The following is a 27,240-nucleotide window of genomic DNA, read 5'->3' as shown; positions in this document are numbered from 1 at the left end:
ACCCGAATCACAATTTACATAATCATACTACTACTACTACTACTACTACTACTACTACTACTACTACTACTACTACTACTACAATAATAATAATAATAATAATAATAATAATAATAATAATAATAATAATACGAGGGCTATCCAGAAAGTAGATTACGTTTTCGTCTGTGTCCGCTAGGGGCGGGGCTAGCGCGGCCATCTTGGGGTCAGAGCGTTGCGCAGCTCAGTCGGCATCTAGCCGTGCTAGTGAGAGGTTCGTGCTGTGCTCCGTTAAGATACTGTGACGGTTTGAAATGTCTGCATTGATTGCAATTTCGTTCACAGTTCACGTGTTTCACCCATGTTTCGTCACCAGTAACGATGCATCGTATTGTAGCTGTGAAGTGATGCAGCATTCGCTGAGTGTTGTGCGTGTCAAGATTTAAATGGGAATCCAATGCTTGCACGAAGAACGAGTGGGGAACCAAGCTTTCGCTGATGATTCGTGCAACAAACTCGCGAAATTGTGAAAATCGAAAGTTGAACTTGTCGAAAAAGTCGATGTTAAAGTCCGTGAAAATCGAAAGTTCACAATAACGGAACTTTCTTTGAGTTTTCCACAAATTTCGCGAAGTTTGTTGCACGAAATCATCAGCGAAAAGCTTGGTTACCACAAGTTTTGTGCAAGATGGATTCCAAAAATCTTGACAGAGGACCACAAAAATCAGCGAATGGCTGCAGCGTTGCACTTTTTGGACGCCTACAATAAGGATGGTGACTCTTTACTCGATCGCATCGTTACTGGTGACGAAACATGGGTGAAACACGTGAACTGTGAAACGAAATTGCAATCAATGCAGTGGGGGCACACAGGTTCTCCCCAAAAACCCAAGAAATGCATGCAAACAATGTCGTCAAGGAAGATGATGGCGACTGTTTTTTGGGACAGAAAAGGTGTGATTTTGGTGGACTTCCTGGAAAGAGGCACTACAATAAACGCTCAAAGGTATTGCCAAACTCTGCAAAACCTCAGAAGAGCAATTCAAAACAAGCGCAGAGGAATGTTGAGCTCTAAGATCTTGTTGATTCACGACAACGCCCGGCCCCACACGGCAAATGTCACGCGTGAAGTTCTTGAATCTTTTCAGTGGGAGTTGTTTCCTCATCCGCCGTACAGTCCCGACCTGGCACCGAGCGACTTCTACCTATTTTCAGCAATGAAGAAGTGGCTGGCTATGCAGCGTTTTGATGACGACGAACAGCTGCAAGAAGAGGTAACGAAGTGGTTGAAGTCGCAGGCGGCCGAATTTTTCGACGAAGGAATTTCCAAGCTCGTACATCGCTACGATAAATGCCTTAATTTGAATGGTGACTATGTCGAAAAGTAGTATTTGTGTGTGGCTTTCATCTGTATATAATAAAATTTGTTTCCTATACTTTGTTGATTTTTTATTCCAAAACGTAATCTACTTTCTGGATAGCCCTCGTAATAATAATAGCCATATAGAAAATAAATATACACAAGCAAACACAACTGATAGAGAATTACATTGACGCAAGGAATGACACTACCCAGTCATCCCGACTGCGGTTTTCCATGTTTTCCCGCAGTTCCACCAGGATGCTGCCGTCTCTGCACTGCTCAGGGTTGCTGCTTTCTCCACTCGTCATCTTACCAAACAGGGACGCTCTGACCTCGGCGTTTGCGGTCCGAACCATTCCCTTTAGCCCTTTTCCTCCACATCTAAATCAATAAATCAAGGGTAGGACCCGCCCATAAAAACAGATGATTTCAGTTGGGATATTGGCTTCCGCACGCTTATCTCTCACAGTAAACATGTCTGGAAAGAACACGACTTATTTTCATTTGTTTGTCTTCCTCGTATACCTTCTCTCTCCTATCCCCCACTTGTGATGCTGACGCCTGCAAATAGGTCTGCTCCTTTGTTCTTGAATTTGCTCCCCTTTCTGTTCTTCTTGGAACAGGTATTTTGACTCGCTCGGTATATATATATATATACGTTCTCAATTATCCGATTTTCAGTTTCACCGTGGTTGCCGTGTCAGCCAATCGGCGGACAATTGTGCTTTACTTGTAATATCTTCTGGATAACCATTTCAAATGTTATCAAAACATGTAGAAAAGAGTAGACAAATCGCAATAAAAAGCTTAGAAAGGTTAGGTATAAAAATTGTGTCCATTTTTTCTTATGTCAAAATGAAACTAAAAATATTTTGTTAAAAAGAATAGAAAATTTCTTAGACAAATTTAATAAATTTACAACACAAGTAAATATTGGAATTGCATAATCTAACACTTCTCAAAAATGACCATTTATGCAAATTTACTCCTTTACCTTTAATTTAATTTTAAAGATTTTGATTAAGAGTGGTTCAGTTAAACAAACTTACCTTCATTTATATTGTAAGCAGGCCTGAAACCTAGTTATTAAAGTATTTATTTAAAATGATATATGTAATACGAATATATATATATACGAATATATATATATATATATATATATATATATATATATATATATATATATATAAGGTGGTCTATTTTAATCTTTCCACGGAAATACCTCGAAAAAGGTTGAATACAAATGAACCAAACAAAAACTCAAATAGAAAATGCCATGGTGCACACCGAATAGTGTTTGCACGGTGCCTCCTTCATGGGCGCCCGGGACCCAACTTTAAAATTTTAAATGAAAACATAGGGCGGGTGATACCTTGTTCGATAGATCTTCAAACACTAAACAGCGTCGTGGCAAAAGATTTATTATATGATTTACAGTTTTCAAAATGGCTACCACAACATGGTGCCTGTATGAGATAAAAAGGCCAGTGCCACTAATATGAAAACAGTTAGAGAAAAAATAAACAGAATAAAACTCGTTTAGGATATCACAGAGGGTATTTATCATTGCACTGCTAGAGAGAAATGTGCAGCGAAAGAAAAGATTATTAAAGTATAATTGACATAATGCAGAAGAAGCAATGTAATTCTTAGAAAATTATCTTTCCGATCTCACTCCTTAAGTGGGTGAAGCGGAAATGAATGGTAAAATCGCAAATGACAACCCCATTTTTACTTGCAATGGTATGATTTGTCTGAAACACTTGTATGTACGACTGATTGGTACGGTAATGAATAAAAATAAGGTAAAATTCGATTTGAAGTGTAACACCCCCTTGTATTACGAAGTTTGATTTGAGAAGGGAAGAAAGAAGAAACTGAAATGCGAAGCAAAGATTTTAATAATACATTTTTCGAACTTCCAAGTATTTTGCCCGCCTTTGATAATTTAACGCAATGCGTGCAAGATGTTTGGGAGATGCATGCATCAGTATGTACCGTTTCGTTACTGAGGATCACAACTGAGATTAACGCTGAAAGTTATTCGGAATGTAACTCTGGACAACATTTAAGTAAAGCTCATATTCTGTCACATGCAAGAAACATAGAAGGAAAAGAATCGAATCAATATCTTGCGTACGACTGTGAAAAAACCCAACGTTTGTCACATTGCCCTAAAATTGCATTGAGAGACAAATTTGTTTCTGATTTCAGTTGGTTCATTTTTTCCATTAAATCATTTCCTGGAATCAAAATGGAAGGTACCATTTAACAATAATTTTACACACCATTCCATTTTACCATTTAACAAGATGCCCCATTACAGAGACATCTATCTCTTACAAAAATACATTTCAGATAACTTTGTTTCATAGATACAATTTGCAAAAACTAAGGTTCTCATTCGCAATTTCACCGTTACTTCTCGCTTTACCCACTTACGGAGGGAGGTTGGAGCCATCAACTTTCTAGGAATTAGATTTCCTTCTTTGCATTATGGCACATACACTCTAATCACTTTTTCCTCTGTTGCAATATTCCCGAGCCATGGAATGACAAATACCCTCTGTGATTTCTTATTCGATGTTTTGTTCTGTTCAGTTATTTTTCACCGTTTTCATATTAGTGGTACTGGACCTTTTAACTCATACAGGTACCATGTCTTGGTGGTCATTCTGAAAAAGGTGACCCATATGAACAATCTTTCGCAATAGCGCTCTTTAAAGATATGTCGAATTGAATTACAATTTTGAAGTTGGTTCCTGAACTCTTATTTAGTGTGGCCCTGGAAACCACTGGAACGATACTAATCGATGTGCCCTATGATATTTTCTATTTGAGTTTTCGTTCATTAATTTATGTTTAACCGTTTTCATATTAGTGGTACTGAACATTTTACCTGATACAGGAAACATGTCTTGGCTGCCATTTTGAATATGAAAAATCATTTGTCACAACACTTTTAGTTTTTAAAGATTTATCGGACAAGGTATCACTCGCCCCATGTTTCTATTTAAAAATTTTAAGTTGGACCCTGGGACCCCATGAAAGGCGACCCTGAGTCAAACTGCGACAACACAATTCGATTTGCTATATGACATTTCCTACTTGAGTTTTTATTTGATTCATTTATATTCAATTGTTTCCATGATAGTAGTACTGGACATTTTGTCTGATACAGGCAATATATCTTGGTGGATGTTTTAAATACGGTGACCGATATGAAAAATCTTTTGCCACAACGCTTTTCAGCTTTCTGAAAAGCTATCGAACAAAGTAACACCGGCCCCATGTTTGGATTTAAATTTTTTAAGCTGAACCGCGGCTCCCATGAAGGGCGGTCCTGAGTGGCACCAGGACATCACCATTTGATTTCCCTCAAGGTATTTCCGATTCGAGTTTTTGTTTGGTTCATTTATGCTCAGCCATTTTTGAGATACTTTCGTGGAAAGATTAAAATGGGCCACTATGTATATATATCGGGTGTTAATAAACTATACCTACAAACATTAAGAGGTGGTTCCTTACATCAAAATAAGAGAAAAAGTTCATATGGACCTATGTGGAGAAGTGCATAGTTTCAGAGATAGGGCTGTCCAAAATCTCGAAAAAGCAAAATTTCAACAGGCCCCATTTGGTACTCAAGAAACTCTGGATGGTGGTCCTTATTAGAGTAACAGAAGTCACTTATATGGAATCCAAAAATGCATATTTCATCAACGTTCAATGGGTGTGCAGAGTATCCTCTGCAGGTTGCTATTCTTGGATATGCTCTCGACAGTGCTTTCAGATATATCCAGATTATAAGGTGGATCCGAATTGCCAAGATGTAAACATTGACAACAAAGAACACCGAATGTTTCGGTGTGAAGTCGGATGTTGTAGGAATCGTCTGTTGTACCTTCTTTTGTGTTTGGAATCACGTGTGCTGTGTTGTAATTCTTCACGGTATATTTCATGTTTTTGCACTTCAAGTGTGAAAGAAAAATTCGCAGCACGCCTTACCCGAATACGAGAGATCATGCTGCTGACAGACCTTAACACTTCCGACATCCACCAAATAATTCCGTGCTCAATATCATGGAAGCTTATCGCTTGCCTACTTTGAACCAAGAATTAAGTTAGAACAGATCGAAAAATTCGGTTAATGATATGTTTGGGAATTTCATCCTGCGGGGAATATAATGTACACTGATACAATATGCATTTTTGGATTGCTCATGCATGTCTTCCTTTACCCTGATAACTACCACCATCCACAGTTTGTCGAATTTGAAATATGGCCCCTGTTTAGATCTGTTTTTTTTTTCTCGAATGTGGACAGCCCTACCTCTAAAATTATGGACTTTCCCCCATATGTCCATACCAATGTGTTTTCTTATTTTAATGTAAGGAACCAACTATTTCAGTTTGTCGGTATAGTTCATTAATAACCTGTACTGCTTTTAGGAGTGACTTAAAATAGTAAGGACAATATTATGATTAAGACTGCTTCATGAAGTCATATATTAATGTGCTTCAAAATATGTGATTTAAAGTATATATTTAACATTATATGTGTGTATCGTGTCAACATAAAGGACTTTGGAGGATTAGTGAAAGCATTATGAAATATGGATATATTCCATATATTATCTCCTATGTAAGGAATAGGAGAAGGGAAATACCGATAGGAAAATCACAATTGAAATATGGCAATCAAATATCAAGATGAAGCAAAGATATAAAATAAATGCAAATATGGCGCAGAAAAATGCCAGAGTCAGCGACAAATTTCTAACGTTAGACGACTAGTGTTTCTAGCTTCGAATCAAATTCAATCCCTCTATTAAATCAAGCTTATTAATCGGAATATCCAAATTAATGCGATGATTCCATAATACACATAATATATCAAATTGCCAATCCTAAGACTACGTTATGAAGTAAATAAGTTTTTACATAAGCGTACAAGCCAAAGGATTAGTCACTTCTTCTAATATACTTAATAAGAAATAATAGAATCACCGACATTTTTAACTATTGTCATTGCGTTTTCAAGTAACTCCACACGACGTTAAACGTATGAGGTAGATTTGAATCCACTCACTTTTCCAAGAAACACCACTATTCTTCTAAAGTACGGAAATGTTTCCTGTAGTTTATTGTTGCAGATTTTTATTGGCTTGAAGTAATGAGATTTTGAAGAAATTATAATTGTTACTTACTCATAATCCATTTCTGTATTTATTTTTACTAAATAATCCCAACTAGGAAAAATATCGCTGCGCCATCGGTGAATATTCTCTGCGTGGAACTATACCGTTCTCGCGGATGGTGAAATGGGGCCAAAATAGTTGATTGGTACTCGGTACTCCACCCCTCCTGACCATTCAAATAACGAAAGAACTGTAATTGTCGAGCTTCAGAAGTTTCCAATATCGTTCAGTAAACTAGAGATTTAAAGTTTTCAAGAAATGGAAAGGTTGAATCTTTCGTAGTAATCAACCGTTAATGCATATTAAACAAATTTTCCTGTCGTATTCCCTTTAATGCCTTGCTTTGAAATAATTTACATTCATGGGAACGAACAAAATCGATCTGGTTTGAAATAGTTTTTCTTCACCAGGTGCTAAATTCTCCTGCGGCTTTCTCCTGGTCTTATCATGAGAAACTTTAAAGTACATATGAGTCGGTTGACCCCTTACAGACAATATGATTCATCAACAACCCAATATGCTACGTGCCAAAGGCACTACTTCCTTCTGGATTCCTCATGTTGTTGCTTGAACCCAATTAGACATTCGCTTCAATATAGTGCGCTAGCATATTTATTTGAAATACCTGTGATGTTCATACGCCAACAGGAAAAATTATTCAGTCACATATTCCACTTACTATATATAAAGACAATGATGTTCTTGAGGCAGACCAAATCATTAAAAGTAAAAAAAAAATATTGTTTCATGATTCGAGAAAAGATAATGTCCTAATTCTTGTATATAACAATTCTGACTTCAGAAAGTTCTTTTCTTTAGTTGTAGCGACAGAGATTTTATATTTACTGACGTAATTCCCTTTAGAATTCACTACTAATAAAGACGTTAGAACATAGCTTTATTCCAAGAGAGACAAAAAATATATTCTTCTTTCATTTGGAGTATAAAAGTGTTTACCGAGAAGCCCAAAATTATACTTCAACTATTTATAGTGATATTCTAGTTGTGCTCTACACCATATTCGTCTATGTAATTTACTTTTGTGTAATTGTCAATTAATCTATTAGAATAATAAGTTAATGGTGTAGATATAATAAAGAATATTTATTAATTAAGACGTATGGCCTCGATTGTACAAGTATGGTGCTTATGTATTCTAAGTGTAGGGTATAATTCTGAAAATTATCATTCAACTGAAATTGGTTAAAAGTATTAAAAGAGTACTACTTACGTCTTAAAATAGACTCATTGGGGTCTCCAACTTGTGCTATAGCTGTTGCTTGAACAATAGGGTAACCAGATGCTGAATCTAGTGAATGCAAACAATATAATTAGTTAACCAATGTGTGAAAGAACATTGATTTAAACTTTGTAGATGGTATTTGACAAATTTCTTTTAAACGTCTTTTGTGAAACCTTGCATTTTCTAATCATTTGAGATCGATGTAATATAGATAGACGTTGGATAATTAGAACTTGGTTATACTCTCTATTATCATTGTTATATCATCTACATTTCTTATAAATTTTCCTTCGCTTAATCGATTAGCATGGTAATGTATATTATATATTACATTATACTTTTATAACAACTTCTGTATTCTTGTAATTAATAAATCATAATCATCATTACTTTACTATAGTACGACTATATTATTATTTCAAACCATTAGTTAGTGCCTTATATTTTTCGGTACAGACCTAACCCGCTGTAACTTCTACAATCAGTAATATCAACAACAAAGCTCAAGGATATAAACATGAGAATTTCCGGAAAGGACAGTTGATAATGAAAAAGGTTATAATAAATCACTCAATTGATTTATAACAGTTGCCTAACAAGTGATCAGCAAAATAATCTAATTACCTTAATCAGATAAGTTTCACTAGGAATTCCTGAATATCTTATATATTAATTAACGACAGATACATAAAATATTTTAAAGGGAACATCTGCACTAATTATTTCATGAATACAGACTTTCCAAAACGGCATGTTCAGGTACAGACAGAAAATCCAAGTGATATATATATATATATTTGAGTTTAGCAGGAGTTACTGATTAACGTGGAATCCGAACCACATGACCTCACGCCGGCAATAGAACCCAGGTCTCTCACGTTAAAGAGCCAACGAAGGAGCCATATATATATATATATATATATATATATATATATATATATATATATATGTGTGTGTGTGTGTGTGTGTGTCTGTGTGTGTGTGTGTGTGTTTGTGTGTGTGTGTAGTTACTATTAGTTAGAGATCAGCTTATTTATAAATTGTTGCAAATAAGCATCATGTATGTATTGATAAATAATCACCCAAGTATATAACATATCTAGTCAATACAACCACATTTGTATGAGTAAGTACAATTTGTATGCATTTATAATTCAAGGGAATTGCATCCAAATATCTCCAAAAACATTCCAAACTATTTAAACTTTACAATATGTAATTAGCTAATTATTCTCCTTCAAAATGTTTTTAAACGTTTAGTATAAATATTGTCATCATTGATTTAATGTTTCCATCAAAAAGCTATATGAAACTCAATATTGTACTACTTCAACCGATCTTATGTGATCTGGTTCTAACTTTGCGTGACGGTAGACTGGAAATCCTATATAAATGATTCAAAAATTATGATGGCTATATTAGGTGCCTAGTACCAAAAGCCGCCAAATCCATTATTTTTTTACCAAATTTAAGTTTTATATCTCTTGTTATGTACTTGATCTAAATTTATTCGGTAGAAATAGAACTATGTTTAAAAGCTTAACATTAAGCTTGGAAACCTAGTTCAAATATGGAACTTTGTACGCCTGTATATGTAGCTTCACTGCACGTTTTGCGACATTACTCGAAACTAAGTGAAATGTATGTGATCGATTTTGATTCTTGTCGCCTCATAGGTTCTTGAATCTTAGATGGTCAAATATTGTGACATATTTTCGAAAACTACAAACAAAATACATACAGCTTACTCTCAAACTTGAGACGTCTGTAGTTCCTGATAACCTATTTACCTTGTGAAAAATTATGTTGTTCATGCTTTTGATTACGTACCAACGAATATTTTTTTCTTCAAACCAATTAATCTTACACACAATCATTCTAACTCTGCCGAAACTCAGTATGCTGACAGATTTTAACCTTGTCTAATAACATTTAAAAAGTTCTTATCCAGAGCGATAGTTAGTCAAATTTCGTTTCATATATTTGAAAAATAGAACATAAATCTCTTATCCAATTAAAATTGTACTTGGCATGGTGGTAGAGATTCACCTGCTACGTAAGCATGTGAAATATTAACTGTGATTCTTGAGTTATGGGTGATGAAATCTCGATTTGTATATTTAAGTACAACAATATGCAAAAGTTCTGCATCAAGTGTGTCCTAGTAAAAAATCTTGTGTCTGTTAAATAAGAATGTGAAATGATATCTGGTTTGATTTTTGAGTTATGTAGTAAAATATTATATTGCACTTAAAACCAAAAATCATACACCAATTTCTTCAGATTTGAAACAAACTCGACAAGTTGGTTATACAAAATACTACATTTGACATCATATTGATTTCTGAGTTTCCAACGGTCAAATTTGGCACTACAACCTATATGTATCCACAGAGTTGATTCGATGGGAGTGAAGCAGGATATGGTAGTAAAGCATTGCTTGCGATACCACTAGTTTAAGTATTATCATCTGTACAGGTCTAGAAGGCACTAAGATTCACTAATAGAACGCTTCGTCCCTGGTACATGGGGTCATCGTTTATATGCCCGGTCAAGGAAAGTTTGGTTAACAAAATCTTGCCTTTACGCTATTTTTGGAGTACTTCTTTTTCCTCCTACATCTAAATTCCACAAATTCTTCCATCATCATTAATTCGCCAAAATCATTCATCTTTCTCCTGCATAACTGTGGGACGTTAAACTGAAATAAGTCCTTTTAATTTTTGAGTTTTTCGATAACGAAGTTATTTACAAAGTTCTTAATCAGTTCGCTTAGCGTAATATTGAACATGAAAATAAACAGTGTTTAAATAGCATTTCAAAGTCGTAGAGAAAAAGAAAAATTAAAATAATAAAAAGACTATAGTTTTAGAATTATGCTTGTTTCACTTGTATACATCGTTTTGCTATCGGTCAAACAAACCATACCTAAAACACTTTCCTCGTATATTGGAAAAATGGCTGATAAAACTAATAAAGTTACTTGAACAGAGATGATGTTACGAAAAGTACAAATTTTTGTTAAAATATTGTAAAATAATAGATTTGAACTCACTGACTTCAGTCTCCGGTATTTGTAGTTCACTCTGGTTTGGCATCAAGTCTTCAACTGATGCATTTGTATCTCGATCTTGTAAAAATAAGAACAACAATAATGTAATTATTGTTATTATTATTATTATTATTATTATTATTATTATTATTATTATTATTATTATTATTATTATTATTATTATTATTTTCGTTTCATTGTCATATTTGAAACAACTATTAGGTAATGAATCATCAGTTACCAACGAGGTATAGCATGTTTTAATAAAAGCAGTAGTTGGCAGTTTTAAAAACAAATATCTAGCGATATGCGTCTTATTTTACATGAATTCGAGAAAACTCAAGTACAGAATATTTTGCTAGCATTCATTGTATATTATATTTACTAACATTCAAATTAAAAATGAAAAGTAAATACAATCTCGTAGTTATATTTTCACATAAAATATATGTTTTGATTGTAAGTAATTTTAGTTAATACATTCTGTAAGTGAAGAAAAGGCGTTTGTTTTTAATACTTAAGTTACTAGGTTAACAAAATGTATGAGAGATCAAACATTGAATAAGCTGTTTTCATAAGGAGATTAATTTTTAATAACATTATCCATGGCTTTGAATTGGATATCATAAAAAAGAAACACTGACCAAAGCGTCAACACACACTGTATTTGAAACTATAAATTTGAGATAAATTTACAAATGCATATGTATACAATATTCACCAAGTGAATATCTTTTTGCCATTAATTCCTTTAAACTGATGAAAATGACGGTATTGCTCTCAAAATAATATTTAAAGAATGATTGTAGTTCCCATATAAATCTATTTTTGAACTTACTGACTTCAACCTGTGGTGTTTGTATATCACTCTGGTTTGGCATCGACTCTTCAACTGACGGATTTGTATCTGGACCTTCGTAAAAAATCAACAATAATGGTGTAATAATAATAATAATAATAATAATAATAATAATAATAATAATAATATAATTAATTCATCTCGTGGTCATATTTCAAACAACAGATAAGGTAATAAATAATTATTTATCCACGTAGTATAAAATTAGTAGAATTAAACAGCTGGTATCTGCATGTGTGTGTCTGAGGACAACGTTTAAAGTAGAATAGTAGCCTACAACCTCTCTTTCTCTGTCTCTCCCCGTCTCTCTACCTATCCAAAGACATACAGATTTACTTGAATGTTGTTTAAGACTAGCTCATGTTTATAAATAGCATGCTGAAGAAGCATAAGGAATTATTCAGTTATCATTTGTTCAAATCTAATATATCTACTGTAGTTATGAATGAGCACTTAATCCAAAATTGCCATTGTTAATGAAACTGATATACACACATCGAGCATATTTGTCCCCGTCAGGATGAACTCAACTTCTTAAAAACACGAAGTGCCCTAAATATTAAAAGATCGAATATATTAAAATATAAGAAAAATGCTCCGAAATAGATGTAAAAACGAAAAGAGTAAATAAAAATATATCAGAATAACAAAAATGTAACAATACAAAGCAATAACAATAAATAATAGCAATACTAAAAATAGAGAAAATATTGAACAATAACAACAGTGAAAAGAATAAAGGTTATAAATCACTTTTAAGGTAAAACTTTTCACATGTGCCGACCAACGTCAAACCAGTGCCCCTCAGGATTTCCTCAATCATGTCAGATTTCAAAGAAACTGCAGGTGGCCTACGAACACATGTACATTTTTATTGTTGTCTGTAAAAGAATCGGATAATTGAGGTGGTATATATACTGTCTAAGTTTTAGGTTGATTATAGAATCAGTGGAGAGCTTTTGTGACTGCGGCATTGAACCGCCGGGTTCCATAGGACATAGAGTTATTAGTTAGTTGATATAAAGTTAGTGGCAATGAGCTGGAGTTCGCCGAAGATCGCAACTAAAAGAAACACGTATGGTTTGGGGGTATTCCCTAGTACTTGCAACTGGAAACTGATTTTCAGAAGTTTCTCAGCAAACAATATCAATTTCTCCACTACTAACTGAAACTCATGATGTTCGAAGGATTCACTGGAAGAAGTTAGGAATTTCTGGACTTTGATCGCGAACAAGTTCTGTTTCGGCGATAATGTCGGACGTATGGGTTTGGAGTTGACACACAAAAAAAAAACATAGTCACTGTACACGGATATACACTCAGGACACAAATCGCACGAAGAGAAGAACTCCCATTACACGAAGCACTGGTGTATAAGTAGTATTGACATTGGAGACACCGCAGGAGACTAAGTTGATAAAAGCAAGCTTTCATGTAGTTCAGAAGTGTAGGCTAACTTCAAGTAAGAATTAGTGACTGAGTAACAATGAGTTCGCCTTATTTCGTACTTTTGATGCGAGCTAGTTCTACAACGTGTTAACAGACAGCTCTCGTTTAATCTTCTCTTCAGTGGCACGTAGTAGGTCCCTACATGATAATCGCGAGAGACGTTCAGTTTGTGATTGGATTCTTCCAGCAGGTTCACTGACTCAATATTAGTCAATTTGAATATCTTCGCCGTTCGCTTTTTCTCGATTCTTTATACAAATAAAGTACCATTTCATATTTTTCATATATTTAACCTCTCTGGCGTTATACGAAAACCTTTCTTAATGAGGAAAGGAGACAGTGCGTTAATAACACTCGGACGAATTGCTTCAGTGTTTTCGCTACTATCTTTATCTTTAATTACAAGATATAGCACTACATACATCACGATACTTATCTTTTCCACACTATCTTCAGCTTGAGACTTTGCCTCGCTCTAGCTTGTTTTACGGAAGGATACGTCCGGACCCGATTTTAAAGTTTCGTTAGTACTCATAAAAATTGGTATGAAATTTAGATTTCTAAATAGAAAACTTGTGTGAACGCCGCTACTTCACCCCGCGGCGCTTTATCCTATTCCCCCGTCTATCCCATAAACACTTCCTCGCCGTAGGATGAGCGTGATACTGACGTTGCCAAGAGATATAGTGGTGAAATAAAGCCATTACAGTCAACTGAAATTGCATGGCTGAAAGAAAGAAACAATCTGTCGAACAGCAAGAACAACAACAGCAACAAAGGCCTTAAATAGCCCACAAAAGAATAATATTTGCAGATTTTTCTTTAATTTTGTGTTTTATATTTTTTTTACGTTTTAATGGCTTTCTGTATTCTTTATATATTTTCAAAGTCTTGGACATAGGATAACTCAAACACTGGAAGCATGCAACAGCTGGCCAAGATGTGAGCACATCCATTCCAGATGGAAGAAGGCGCCCACAGTCCACTCACTTCCAAGACATTTACGTATTATTTAAGGCACTACTCCATATGATACCGCTGAATGCATATCCTTTTCAGTCCTCCGTCAGGGCTTCTGGTCCATTCGCCTTCCAAACTACAAATCGAAATATTAGATACATACTATAGCAAGTTGACGCTAAGAGACAGCACTCTGCTTCAGAGGCACATTTTTATACTATGCTCGATTGCAGGTTTCAAATGCCCGGTGATGGGCCAACACAACCCTCAACCTGGAGGATAATTGGCAGACTGCATTTCCGAAGAACTATGTGATGATTGCGCTGTATCGATATACATATTTTCTCGGGCATATATAGACTTACTTGCCACTATATTAGACAAATCTGACTCTTTGAAGTTCTCTCATTTCCAGAGAAACATGTAATTAGCCTGATTGCTCGTAATACTTGTATACATTTATAGAACCTGTGGCTGCAAGGTTCAGTAGCAATGACAAGTGGAATGGGAAAAGCATAGAATTACGACTATTTGACGGAAATTGTGCTTCAGTGCTCGAAGAATGGGGCACTCCACTTTAGAGATTGCAAATCAGCCGATATTAACACCAGTTGCAGGGGTGTAGGGAGATTATTATAACATAGAGAAGACGCGGTTCAAATATATTTGTGCTAGAAATGAATGTGAACTACACCAAAAGAATCCTATTAAAAGAAGATATTATGTCCAGTCTTACTCGCAAATCACACTCTAACGAAATGAGGATTCCATTCGAAACGATATTTCATTGTTATTTCAACATTTTCTGTTTTGTCTTGCTCTAAGACCCTGCTCACAGGCTTCCATTTCAATGAACATCTTACATGGGCTCGTAGGCACATGTATTGGACAACTGAATAGTGAAAACAGGTACCGTGGAGAAATTTGTCCCGATTCCGGTTGCATTGGTCTGATGGGAGATTCCGAAGCAATGGATTCGGTGCATCAGGTTGTAACAGTGCTGATGATGAGGTTCATTACGCCCCAAGGTGTCTTCAGTAGGACGTTATTAGTCTATGTAAGAGAGTACCTGAATGATAACCGAAATGTGGACATCGTAATATATCATGTACACTATTCATGACGATGGCAACAGAATAGACATTTACCAGCAAGTCAACTGTCAAGGTCACATATACCACACAACACCAGAATGGTCCGAGGAGCATTATAGGGACCTCTGGCTAACTCGATGTCTCTGAAGTCCTGATTTAAAACCGGTAGAACATTTCTGGGATATATTGTAGAAATTGTAAGAACATGCGCTTCACCTCCATAAGCATTGGCCAGCTCCGGACTGTTATAGAAGACGTTTGTCCTGCAATACCTTCAGATGACGTCCATATGTAGATAGAGTAATTTTCTCGTCGTATTGCTCCATTTTCTAAGACCAAAGAATGTCAACACAGTTCTAGGTAAGTGTGCTTACGAGGAAACGGTCTTAAGTGTAAACAACCGATTTGGTTGGGGTCCGGATATGTGTTACGGGAGACCAAAGTAGGAGACACGTATCTTAGCGTTTGGGCCCTTACGCAGAAATTTCCGAAATACGGGGCCCCAAAGTGTCCATACATGTTATAACTAGGAAGCGAATGACGTTACTTGTATACAACCGATTTGGCTGAGGTCCGGATATGTGTTACGGGAGACCAAAGTAGGAGACATATTTTGGCGTTTGGGCCCATACGCAGAAATTTTCGAAATACGGGGCCTCAAAGTGGCAATACATGCTACAACTAGGAAGAGAATGACGTTACTTTTACACAACCGATTTGGCTGGAGTCCTGATACATATTACGGAAGGCCAAAGTAAGAGATACGTATTTTGGCCTTTGCGCCCATACGCAGAAATTTTCGAAATACGGGACTCCAAAATGGCTCTACATGGTATAACTAGGAAGCTAATGACGTTATTTGTATACAACCGATTTGGCTGGGGTCCGGATATGTGTTACGGGTGACTAAAATAGGAGACATGTATTTTGGCCTTTGGGCCCATACGCAGTAATTTCCGAAATACGGGGCTCCAAAGTGGCCCTACATGCTATAAATAGGAAGCGAATGACGTTACTTGTATAGAACCGATTTGGATGGGGTCCGGATATATGTTACGGGAGACCAAAGTAGGAGATACATATTTTGGCGTTTGGACCCATACGCAGAAATTTCCGAAATACGGGTTCCCAAAGTTGCCCTTCATGCTATAACTAGGAAGCGAATGACGTTACTTGTACACAACCGATTTATTTGGGGTTGGGATATGTTTTACGGGAGACCAAAGTAAGAGACAACTATTTTGGCGTTTAGCCCATACGCAGAAATTTCCGAAATACGGGGACCCGATGTGGCCCTACATGCCATAACTAGGAACCGAATGACGTTACTTGTATACAACCGATTTGGCTGGGTCCGGATGTGTGTTACGGGAGACCAAGGTAGGAGGCACGTAATTAGGCGTTTGGGCTCATACGCAGAAATTTCCGAAATACGGGACCCCAAAGTGGCCCTACATGCTATAACTACGAGGCGAATGACGTTACATTTTTACAACCGATTTGGCTGGCGTCCGGATATGTGTTACGGGAGACCAAAGTAGGAAACACGTATTTTGGCGTTTTGGCCCATACGCAGAAATTTCCGAAATACGGGGCCCACAAATGGCCATAATTGATATAACTAGGAACCGAATGACGTTACTTTTTTACAACCGATTTGGTTGGGATCCGGATATGTGTTACGGGAGACCAAAGTAGGAGACACGTATCTTAGCGTTTGGGCCCATACGCAGAAATTTCCGAAATACGGGGCCCCAAAGTGTCCATACATGTTATAACTAGGAAGCGAATGACGTTACTTGTATACAACCGATTTGGCTGAGGTCCGGATATGTGTTACGGGAGACCAAAATAGGAGACACATATTTTGACGTTTGGGCCCATACGCAGAAATTTCCGAAATACGGGGCCTCAAAGTGGCAATACATGCTATAACTAGGAAGAGAATGACGTTACTTTTACACAACCGATTTGGCTGGAGTCCTGATACATATTACGGAAGGCCAAAGTAAGAGATACGTAATTTGGCCTTTGCGCCCATACGCAGAAATTTTCGAAATACGGGACCCCTAAATGGCTCTACATGCTATAACTAGGAAGCTAATGACGTTATTTGTATACAACCGATTTCGCTGGGGTCCGGATATGTGTTACGGGTGACCAAAATAGGATACACGTATTTTGGCCTTTGGGCCCATACGCAGTAATTTCCGAAATACGGGGCTCCAAAGTGGCCCTACATGCTATAAATAGGAAGCGAATGACGTTACTTGTATAGAACCGATTTGGATGGGGTCCGGATATATGTTACGGGAGACCAAAGTAGGAGATACATATTTTGGCGTTTGGACCCATACGCAGAAATTTCCGAAATACGGGTTCCCAAAGTCGCCCTACATGCTATAACTAGGAAGCGAATGACGTTACTTGTACACAACCGATTTATTTGGGGTTGGGATATGTTTTACGCGAGACCAAAGTAAGAGACAACTATTTTGGCGTTTAGCCCATACGCAGAAATTTCCGAAATACGGAGACCCGATGTGGCCCTACATGCCATAACTAGGTTACTTGTATACAACCGATTTGGCTGGGTCCGGATGTGTGTTACGGGAGACCAAGGTAGGAGGCACGTAATTGGGCGTTTGGGCTCATACGCAGGAATTTCCGAAATACGGGACCCCAAAGTGGCCCTACATGCTATAACTACGAGGCGAATGACGTTACTTTTTTACAACCGATTTGGCTGGCGTCCGGATGTGTGTTACGGGAGACCAAGGTAGCAGACACGTAATTTGGCGTTTTGGCCCATACGCAGAAATTTCCGAAATACTGGGCCGCAAAAGTGCCTACATACCATAACTAGTAAGCGAATGGCGTTACTGGTGCAGAATGTTGGAATGGGTTTGAATATGTTATAATATATCCAAAGGTATGAGACCTGTGTTTGTTGTTATGTCCCACAAAAAGGGATGTCGAATGTACAGGGTCCGATATCGGTAGATTTTCAATAAGGATATGAAGTTGGCGTATGTGGTACAAATGCAATTCTGGATGTTCAGCTGGAACGAGCCGTCGAGGAGGATCTGCTGACCACGAGGGTGTCAACGGAGCGAAAGAATGTTTGCGTTTTTCGCTTATATTTCTATGGCTAGGATATGTGGATACCGGACGGTATACTTTTGTGCAAGAGAGTGAACATTAATATTTAATCGATACGGCGTGTGATGTCTGGTAACCGGGCACAGTGGCAGAAGTAAAGTTTGCCGCCCAGTCATGTTTTCTCGGAAGATAAACTACATGTCTTCACCTTGGGCTTGTAATAGCCATATCCGGACCCCAGCCAAATCGGTTGTGTACAAGTAACGTCATTCGCTTCCTAGTTATACTATGTAGGGCCATTTCGGGGCCCCGTATTTCGGAAATTTCTGCGTATGGGTCCAAACGCCAAAATACGTGTCTCCTACTTTGGTCTCCCGTAACATATATCCGAACCTCAGCCAAATCGGTTGTGTACAAGTAACGTCACTCGCTTCCTAGTTAAAGCATGTAGGGCCACTTTGGGGTCCCGTATTTCGGAAATTTCTGCGTATGGGCCCAAACGAGAAAATACGTGTCTACTACTTTGATCTCCCGTAACACATTTCCGGACCCGAGCCAAATCGGCTGTTTACACTTAAGACCGTTTCCTCGTTAGCTCAGTGGCAAGTGTCTCGATTTGAACGCAAACGGCGACCAAAGAACTGAAATGTTGTTCCTCATTACGAGAGATGCAATACAGTGCCAATGTACACTCAGATAAGTAGATTATTTCTAGTATGAGCTACTCCCAGCTTGCCAAAAGTAATAAATATTGGCGTTTGGTTGCATGGTTCGAGTGTGTTGAAAAGAGCAACTTGGTTGACTTATTACAAAGGATATTTACAGGCTTACCACGTATTACAAATCTCATAAGATGAATTGTGAGTGAAAGAAAACCCTCAGTTACAAATTAAGTCAAGAAACAAAACAGTTTTCAACGCACAGCCATCACGTGACAGGTCTAAGTGACGAAGAACGCAAATATCACCTGCAAAAATTTACGTCAACACAAAGCATGAGTCAAGCTGGAAATTGCATATCCTGAACATCCGTTGTCGATTTATGTGGCGCAGCCGCTTGTATGGGGCCATGACGACTTAGCACTAAGCCAATGGTGTTTAAACACCGTACATGAAACGATGGTGACTGAAAACTTGTGGTAAGTCGGATGATACATTGTCTAACATATCTAAAAAAAAAAACATATCTTCTTTCTTTCATTCCAAAAACGTTTTTATTTTCGCTTTATCTTTCTAACTCCATATTACCAACACTTTGTTATTTATATGTAGAGAGGAAACATTATAAAATATACAAAGACATGGTCTTACTATATATATATATATATATATATATATATATATATATATATATCAAGAATACATTCAACAACATTTTCTTCACTTTATATAAATTATAAATTGTGTATTTCTAGTATCCATTTCAACAATGTTCAACAATTTCTAGTATCCAATGTTCAACATATAGCAAATACTCTAATATATAACGAAGAGTGGATGTTTCGAGTTCACCATTTTGAGATCACACACACTTGAAACCAAAGTCACTTCGGTTGCAGTAGTGGTTACTATAAAACAGAAAACAACATGATTTCTAAAGTATATTGATATAGATCTGGTTACTAAAATAAATTCCGTTTGTACTCATATTCATCTATTTGTGCATAAGTGATATAAAACAGTACAAGTTAAGTTTGGAATATTTAATATCATATTCCAAAGTTAGCTCATTGTAAATATTTCTAAACTCATTTGTAAAGTCTAACATAACCTACCACAATTCCACGATGAAGACAAATCTCATTTGCAAATATTTCTATACTATGACACAAAACTAATGAGAAAAATATATTTTATTCTAGCTCTCAATTACTAATCTGTACATATTTCGTTTTTATTGTGTAATATGTTTATTTCAATTCGCAATCTGATATTATGTTGAATTTGATTTGATGCTCCTTATAAATTTGATTTATTAAGCTTGTTTCTGACCATTAGCGATGATACATGACACATTAAAAATCGTATTTTCCTAGCCTACGTTTATACATAGATTTATTTCTTGCCAGCTTCGCCTTATTGTATGTCCAAGGTAGTTTCATTCTGTATAGTATCTACAGGTTCTAATTGTGTTATTGATCCCATTTATAAAAATAACATAACAAGGATTCTAAAATCGGATGTGTTCCATGTTTATGCTAAAAATAATTATAATATTGTAAAACTAAAAGCTGATCGCGAATTATAGAGACTATTGTTAATATTCAGTAGTATTTATCCTCTGTTGTTGCCATGGATATTTTAAATAGGTATATTACTACAAAATCCAACTTACTTCAAAAAATACATATTAAGTTCAATAGTATATTAGCATACTCTTAATATCTGAAAACACAACTTTAACCAGTATAAACTGAGTATAACTGCCTGCGTATGTTGCAGCAGAATTTTCTATAGGAGTAATTTGAGTAATATTTTAACAAGAACTCGAAGGTTGTCTGAAACGGGTAAAAGAAAGTTAAGCATTGTAGATACCAACAGGGATGGTAGTAAAATAATCTCTCATCTAATCTTCTAGACAGCAATTTTTGATACGTTTATTATCATGATGGAAAAACATTTTATACTTTATTCAATGTGTTTGTCTATTCTTTATGTTCCAATCACTATTTTGTTTTGTTATTGGTAATGATGGTAACACTTGATCGAAACAACTTCTGCTACACTACACATTCAATATCCATCACAACTCATAACGATATATTTCTTGTTGGATTTCTATTGGGAACTTCTTCCTACGGTTTATTATGTTACTTTCTACAGCAAAGTTTTGCAAATATAAGGCAAGAAACTTTGATCCACCTCTGCTGCTTTTGTATTTTATATTACATTAAAACTGAAAACATTGAAAATATTTGCTTTCCGTATTGAATATCATTACATATTAGCCCAACTTAGTAACAACTCATATAAAATTGACAACGCAAATTCAACTCACACTCAGTTTATGAAGATGACCGAAAAGCTTATAATGTCAATGCAAATAACAAATGCTAAATTATCAAGACATTAAACTAATACGTTAATATTATAAAGTTACTCACTCAGCCATTATGTTTAAACGGCACCACCAGAAATTAATACGAAACTAATTTGTTTAAAGATTTTATTTCATTGTTTGTAAAAAGTGTGTTACCCCAGCAACACAAGTCCAACCAATTTCCTTAATATTCGAAGAAATAAATTTCAATAAAAGAACGTTCTGCAATGAGCTTAAATATACAATGATAATGTTAACATTTGTCTCCTGAATTTAATGCTTTTTTTCTGAATGTAGTAACTGCACAAATTCACTCTGGTAAAATTACTTAATAGTAAAGAATGTTGTGTTATTTGGTGTTTCGCGGTTTTTTAGATAAAGCTGAATTCATTCTATTTAGAATTTCTACATGTTTTCCTAAATCACAATTTCGTAAATTTAACTAATACGATACATTTGGGTTCTTACAGTTAATTTAGGAACTGTAAACTTTCTTTCAATTTGTCATTTAGATCTTTAGGCATAGCAATCTCTGCTTCGCGAGAACGCTGATTCTTAAACGAGTGATGAGGAATCCAGTCCTGTACAGAAGTTATACTGAGATAAAGAAGAAGGAATGATACACAGTACTAGTACTACCAGACATTTGGTTACGTTTTATATGCTATATATTATATTTTTATAACTTAAAAAATACTTTTTAACTTTTAGGACTTTTGCTTTTAGGACTTTTCTAACTACAGAAAGAGGTAATATTTGTGATTGCTTCATCCTTGTGTAAAGAAATGAGATTTGAAGTTGTTTCATCTGTATGAGGAAAAGTAGTTATGGTAATTGTTTTAACAGTGTGGAAATACATTTTTATTGTATTGATTTCAGTTATGGATGCAAGTTACAATTAGAGTTTCGTTAATTGTATGGAAAGAAATGCTATTCGGAGTTGTTTAGTTTATTGAAAGAAGTAATAGTTGATATTGTTTCAGATATAAAAATATGAATATTTACAGTTATATCAAATGAATATCGAACATACGCAAATTACAACTTATTTTTACATGTATGGGAATGTGATTCTTGAAGTTAGTTCGACTCTATTAGAAAAATATTATTGTAGTTGTTTCGGAGTTATATTTGAAGTTGTTTCAACTGTATGGGAATATCTCTTTTCCATTTGTTTCGAGTTCATAGAAGCAAATAAACTATATACATTAGAATTAAAAGAAAATATTTATATTTTCTAAATCTCAATTCTAAGAAAATTCTTTATTTTGTTGGTGTCCAATTTACGTAAAGAAGTAATTTTTGCCTTATTTCAAATGTTCTAACATTGCTTATTTCTAAGACGGATTAGATTTTCAGTTTCACTGCTCCATATTATTCTGTCATTGACCACTATAAACCTAATAATATATTTAAAAATTATAATTTATCAAACATTGCTAATGTAAATTACGTTCAATTAATTTTAGTCATTGGAGACATATATGATTATGATTGATTTATTTACTTGCGATGCACAAGATATGCGATAATTTGATATAAATCTTTTAAGAGCAAAACATATTTTTGTGCTTTCTTAAATATTTAGCACCATAAAAGAGTAATAGGAAAACTTATTGGCTTTTTATTACAATACACGTAGTTTTTGGAGTTAATGACACAAGAAAACTTACCAGATTGTAATTCAGGGACGATCGTGTCCGTTTGATTCACTTCCAACTCTCCTTGTAGTGGAATTGCCTCTGTCGCTATGTACAATTTTATATTATAAAATGTTTTCAGGTAAATTTCTAATCTACATGGTGTTGTATGTTTCTAATTGCACATTAACTCAAGTCAAGTACTATTGTAAATTAAATATTTATTAGATACAGAACTGTACTATGTAAAAGAAACAGGACTGGCATGTGAAAATAATTTGTTCGTCCATCTGTTTGTCTGCAAACAAGTATGGACCTTGAAGAAAAATGTTTCTTTTTCATTTTTTGATATGAATCAAAGTCTATGAAATAAGTAACTCCACTTTTTACCTCTATATTGAAAACAGGGATTATGGGGAAAAAGCTTTCCTTATTACAAAGATAAATACTGTACATACTACCTTCAATATCTGAGTATATACTACCGAGTATATACATTTTACCTTAAATTAGTTCCTTTTATCCCTTACTTCATCATTACTGTTTAACTCAACTCAAATGTTTAAAGTAAAGTTTATAGATGTAATAACTACTAGATTCTGACAACCTTTAACACCACAACATTACCTATCTTATCTCGAATATATTTTAATTAATTTCTTTATCTCTGTATCAGTAAAATGATGTGCTAGGAGTTAATAAATTATATTAAACTAAAATAGCGATAGTAAAAAGAATGCATATATTGCTAGATTAATAAAAATTATAAAAATATAATTCTGACGAATGTTTTTATTCGAATATTAAATTACGTTTTGCATTTCAGCTTCCCAGAAGACACTGGAATATCTAAACACGTTTGATTTTTATGCTCAAACACCAATTCTTTTATTAAATGATCTTTCCTTTAGAAATCATTATCACTGTGAAATTGTTTATCAGAATTGTTCTCAGGTTGACGCTGTGTATGATTAACTGTTTCTTGGCAATTATTATTTCGCATTTTAGAAGTAAGGGAAACAACGCGATTTTGGTACCGGTGCAACTGGGAAAAAAGTGACCATTTGCAATTAGTGCCATACGAAATATAAGTGATTTTCACGATTCTTCCAACTGTAAGGGAAGAAGTGTTCACTAAAATTGTTTAAGATATAGAAGAACGTTATATTGAAGTAGCTGCATCTATCTGGAAAAACGTGATGTTCAGAATTTTACAACTATAGAACAAATAATGTTTGTAATTATTTCAGCTTTACGTAATGGAATGATCCCTAAAGTTGTTTCAACTGTATTCAAAGAAGTAATTATGGCAGCTTGTTTAACCTTATTGAAATAAATCTTTATGGGAATGATTTCAAATGCGTAAAGAAGAGAAAAGTTGTGTATCATAACTAGATGTGAAGAAACGATGCTAAGATATGAAATAAAGTCAGTTTTAGTTCTTTCTTTAAGTTTTTCGTCACGCGGCTATGGCGGTCAGGCAAAAGGAGATGGTGGTGATAAGAAATGAATGAAATGGTGGAATGAATAATGTGAGAGGAGACGGCAGAAGCCCGAGAAAATTCATGAGCACTGTATTTGTCCACCACAAAGTCCAGAAGGCGAAAGCTGGGATCAAATCAGGGACCCAAAGCACCGGTGGTAAATGCCCTATCATTGAGCCACCGCGCCGCTAATGATATTTGGAGTTTGGTTTATGGAAAGAAATGATAGTTAATGTTTTTCAGTTATAAAGACATAGATCATAGAAATATTTAAAATTATGTCAACTGAACATTAAATACATGTTACACTTTATTTTTTTACATATTTAAATTTAATTCATTTATGTGGAAAAAGAACTTTTGCATCTGTTTTAGCTTTGTAGAAAAAAGTTAAATTTATACGTTAGAATTAAGTGCAACAATCTATATTTTATGTAACCTTGACTCTACGAAAATACTCTATTTTGAAGTACCTTCTACGTTACCTAAAGTAGTAATATTTGGAATTGTTTCAAATTCATAATAATTACTTATTTCTGAGACAGACACTCCAGTGTGTGAGATTTCCAGTTTCACTATTCATATTATTCCATTATCATTGATCAGTATAAACAAAAATAATTTTAAAAATAATATTTTTTTCAACGCTGCTAATATAATCTCTGTGCAGGGAATTTCTTTCACTGAAGAAAGGTCTAACTATCATCGATACACTTCGGTCCTATGAACAAGAGATGTGATAATGTATATACTGTTTAAGAGCAAAATCTTTATTATTTGCATTATTAAATAATTACTGTGACCTCATATTACTGTAGCTACTTAAAGCTACGTAGCCCCCGCCAAGTGAACTTTGTGGTGGACAAACACCGTGGGTTTTCTCGGGGTTCTCCCGTTTCCTCCCACTTTCTTCATTCCACCATTTCATTCATTATTCATCATCACCGTCTCCTTTAGCCTAACCGGCATAACCGTGGGACGTAAAACTCAAAGATTTCATTTTTAAAGCTACGTATACTATAGCTGTAAAGACGAATCAAAATACAGTTGTTTTGTATTACAAAGGCACTAATTTTCTGGAATACTTACCGTATTGTAACTCAGGTACCAATATGTCCGTTTGATTTCCTACCAACTCTCCTTGTAGTGGAGTTGGCTCTGGCGCTGTGTAAATTTTACATTAAAAATTGTATTTAAATAAATTTCTATTCATCATAGTATTGTATGTTTCTAATTACATATTAACTCATAAGAAGTACTACTGTACATTAGATATTTATTAGATACAGAGCTGTACAATGAACAAACACGAGAAAAGTCATATGACAATAATGTGTTCGTCTATCTGTCAGTTTACGAACAAGTAAGAACCTTGAAGAAAATGTTTCGTTTTTTCTTTTTATATGAACCAATGTCCCAGAAATAAGTACTTTCCATTCATATTGTTCTATTGGAAATGTATAGTGCAAAAGACTTTCAGCTTTATACATACAAGTGTTTACCTTAAATGCGTTGCATTACATGTTTCTGCTTTACTTCTTTAATATTTAATCTCAACTTAACTATTTAAAGTAAATTTACATATATAATAATTATAAGATATTAATAACTTTAAAGACCACACAATTATGTATCAAAATTTGAAATACCCAGGAAATACAGTACTGTCACAAACTGTTTGTTTGTTTCTACTTTAAAATATAATAGGTCATGTGAAGATGATTGGACACATTATAAGACATAGTAAATAGTAAATTCTGTGGTAAAGGAATATTTGACTAAAACGAAAAGACTGAGATAGGATAAGAAGATGTTAAGCTAAATCAAATCCATCGAAATAATGCTAAACCAAGAAGAATAAGAACTATTATTAAATACCATATAAGGTAATATATATAGGTAACTAAATTAAAATGTGTTCAGAAAACTCATTTCCATAATATACAAATGAGGTGTCTAATAATATGCATAAAATATATATTACTCAAAAATAAGTTTATCGTTTTAATCCGATTTGGTAAAACTAAAAATAAATAAGATGAAGTGAATTTAGGAATTAGAATTTAGGAAGACAAAATCTTAATATTTTTAAAGCTTTAATATTTTACTTTTTGTAGGTTTTGAAGCTACCCAAAGGATAAACAAATATATTTTAAACAAATCTTTTCAAAATCTTACTTAGACTCTGACAAGGTAGAAATATCTACTGAATTATATCCATAAGATGCAGGACTGAATGTGTATATCTGTAAATGTTTATGCTATTTGAAACCTAATTCATTTTTACGTAACGAAGTACTAAAAAATCTGTTGCTAATTGATATACTAATTAAAACATAACTACGTTTAACCTTGTTTCGGAATAATATTTCATCTTCGGAAAATAATTCGTTACACTGAGTGTTTCCGAAATTCAAATAACACGTACATCAAAATCATTTCAAATATTAATGAAAGATAACTCTATTTATTGAAGAAGTTAGTTGCTAAATCCAAAAAGTGAAACCAACTGGTGAATCCAGTGAATGTGAACCATGTAATTAGTTAACCAATATATATTATTCAGTGTTCTTTGTGGTTAATATTGGACGAATTTTGGTGGCTTGAATTTTGTGATACCTTTTATCTTTTATACAGTTCTAATCTGTGTATTCGGAACTGGTGCTTTCATGATTGATGCTTTGCTATACGTTTCATTACTATTAACCCTTCCTATAAATTTCCCTTCGCTTAATTTATTATAAGCAAAGAGTTTAATTTTGATTACATGTTATCAAA

General features: G+C 34.7%; 1 protein-coding gene across 4 annotated transcripts in view; it reads right to left on the bottom strand.

Moving 5' to 3' along the window:
- LOC145683714 (uncharacterized) overlaps nt 1-27,240 on the bottom strand; it is a 145,916-nt gene that overhangs the window by 7,003 nt on the left and 111,673 nt on the right. For all 4 annotated transcript variants that reach the window (XM_081755170.1, XM_081755167.1, XM_081755169.1 and 1 more), the window contains 6 exons: nt 25,552-25,626; nt 23,012-23,086; nt 11,674-11,748; nt 10,839-10,913; nt 7,772-7,849; nt 2,392-2,421 (listed from right to left, as the gene is read on the bottom strand). In XM_081755170.1, coding sequence (XP_081611296.1) covers nt 2,392-2,421; nt 7,772-7,849; nt 10,839-10,913; nt 11,674-11,748; nt 23,012-23,086; nt 25,552-25,626 — 408 coding nt within the window. The remainder of the gene's footprint in view (nt 1-2,391; nt 2,422-7,771; nt 7,850-10,838; nt 10,914-11,673; nt 11,749-23,011; nt 23,087-25,551; nt 25,627-27,240) is intronic.

Source organism: Thermobia domestica, chromosome 4 (assembly GCF_964235325.1).
Source record: "Thermobia domestica chromosome 4, izTheDome1.hap1.1, whole genome shotgun sequence".
NCBI classification, from domain to species: domain Eukaryota; kingdom Metazoa; phylum Arthropoda; class Insecta; order Zygentoma; family Lepismatidae; genus Thermobia; species Thermobia domestica.
The sequence above is the reverse complement of the archived record's forward strand: the minus strand, read 5'-3'. Positions and strand labels throughout refer to the sequence as shown.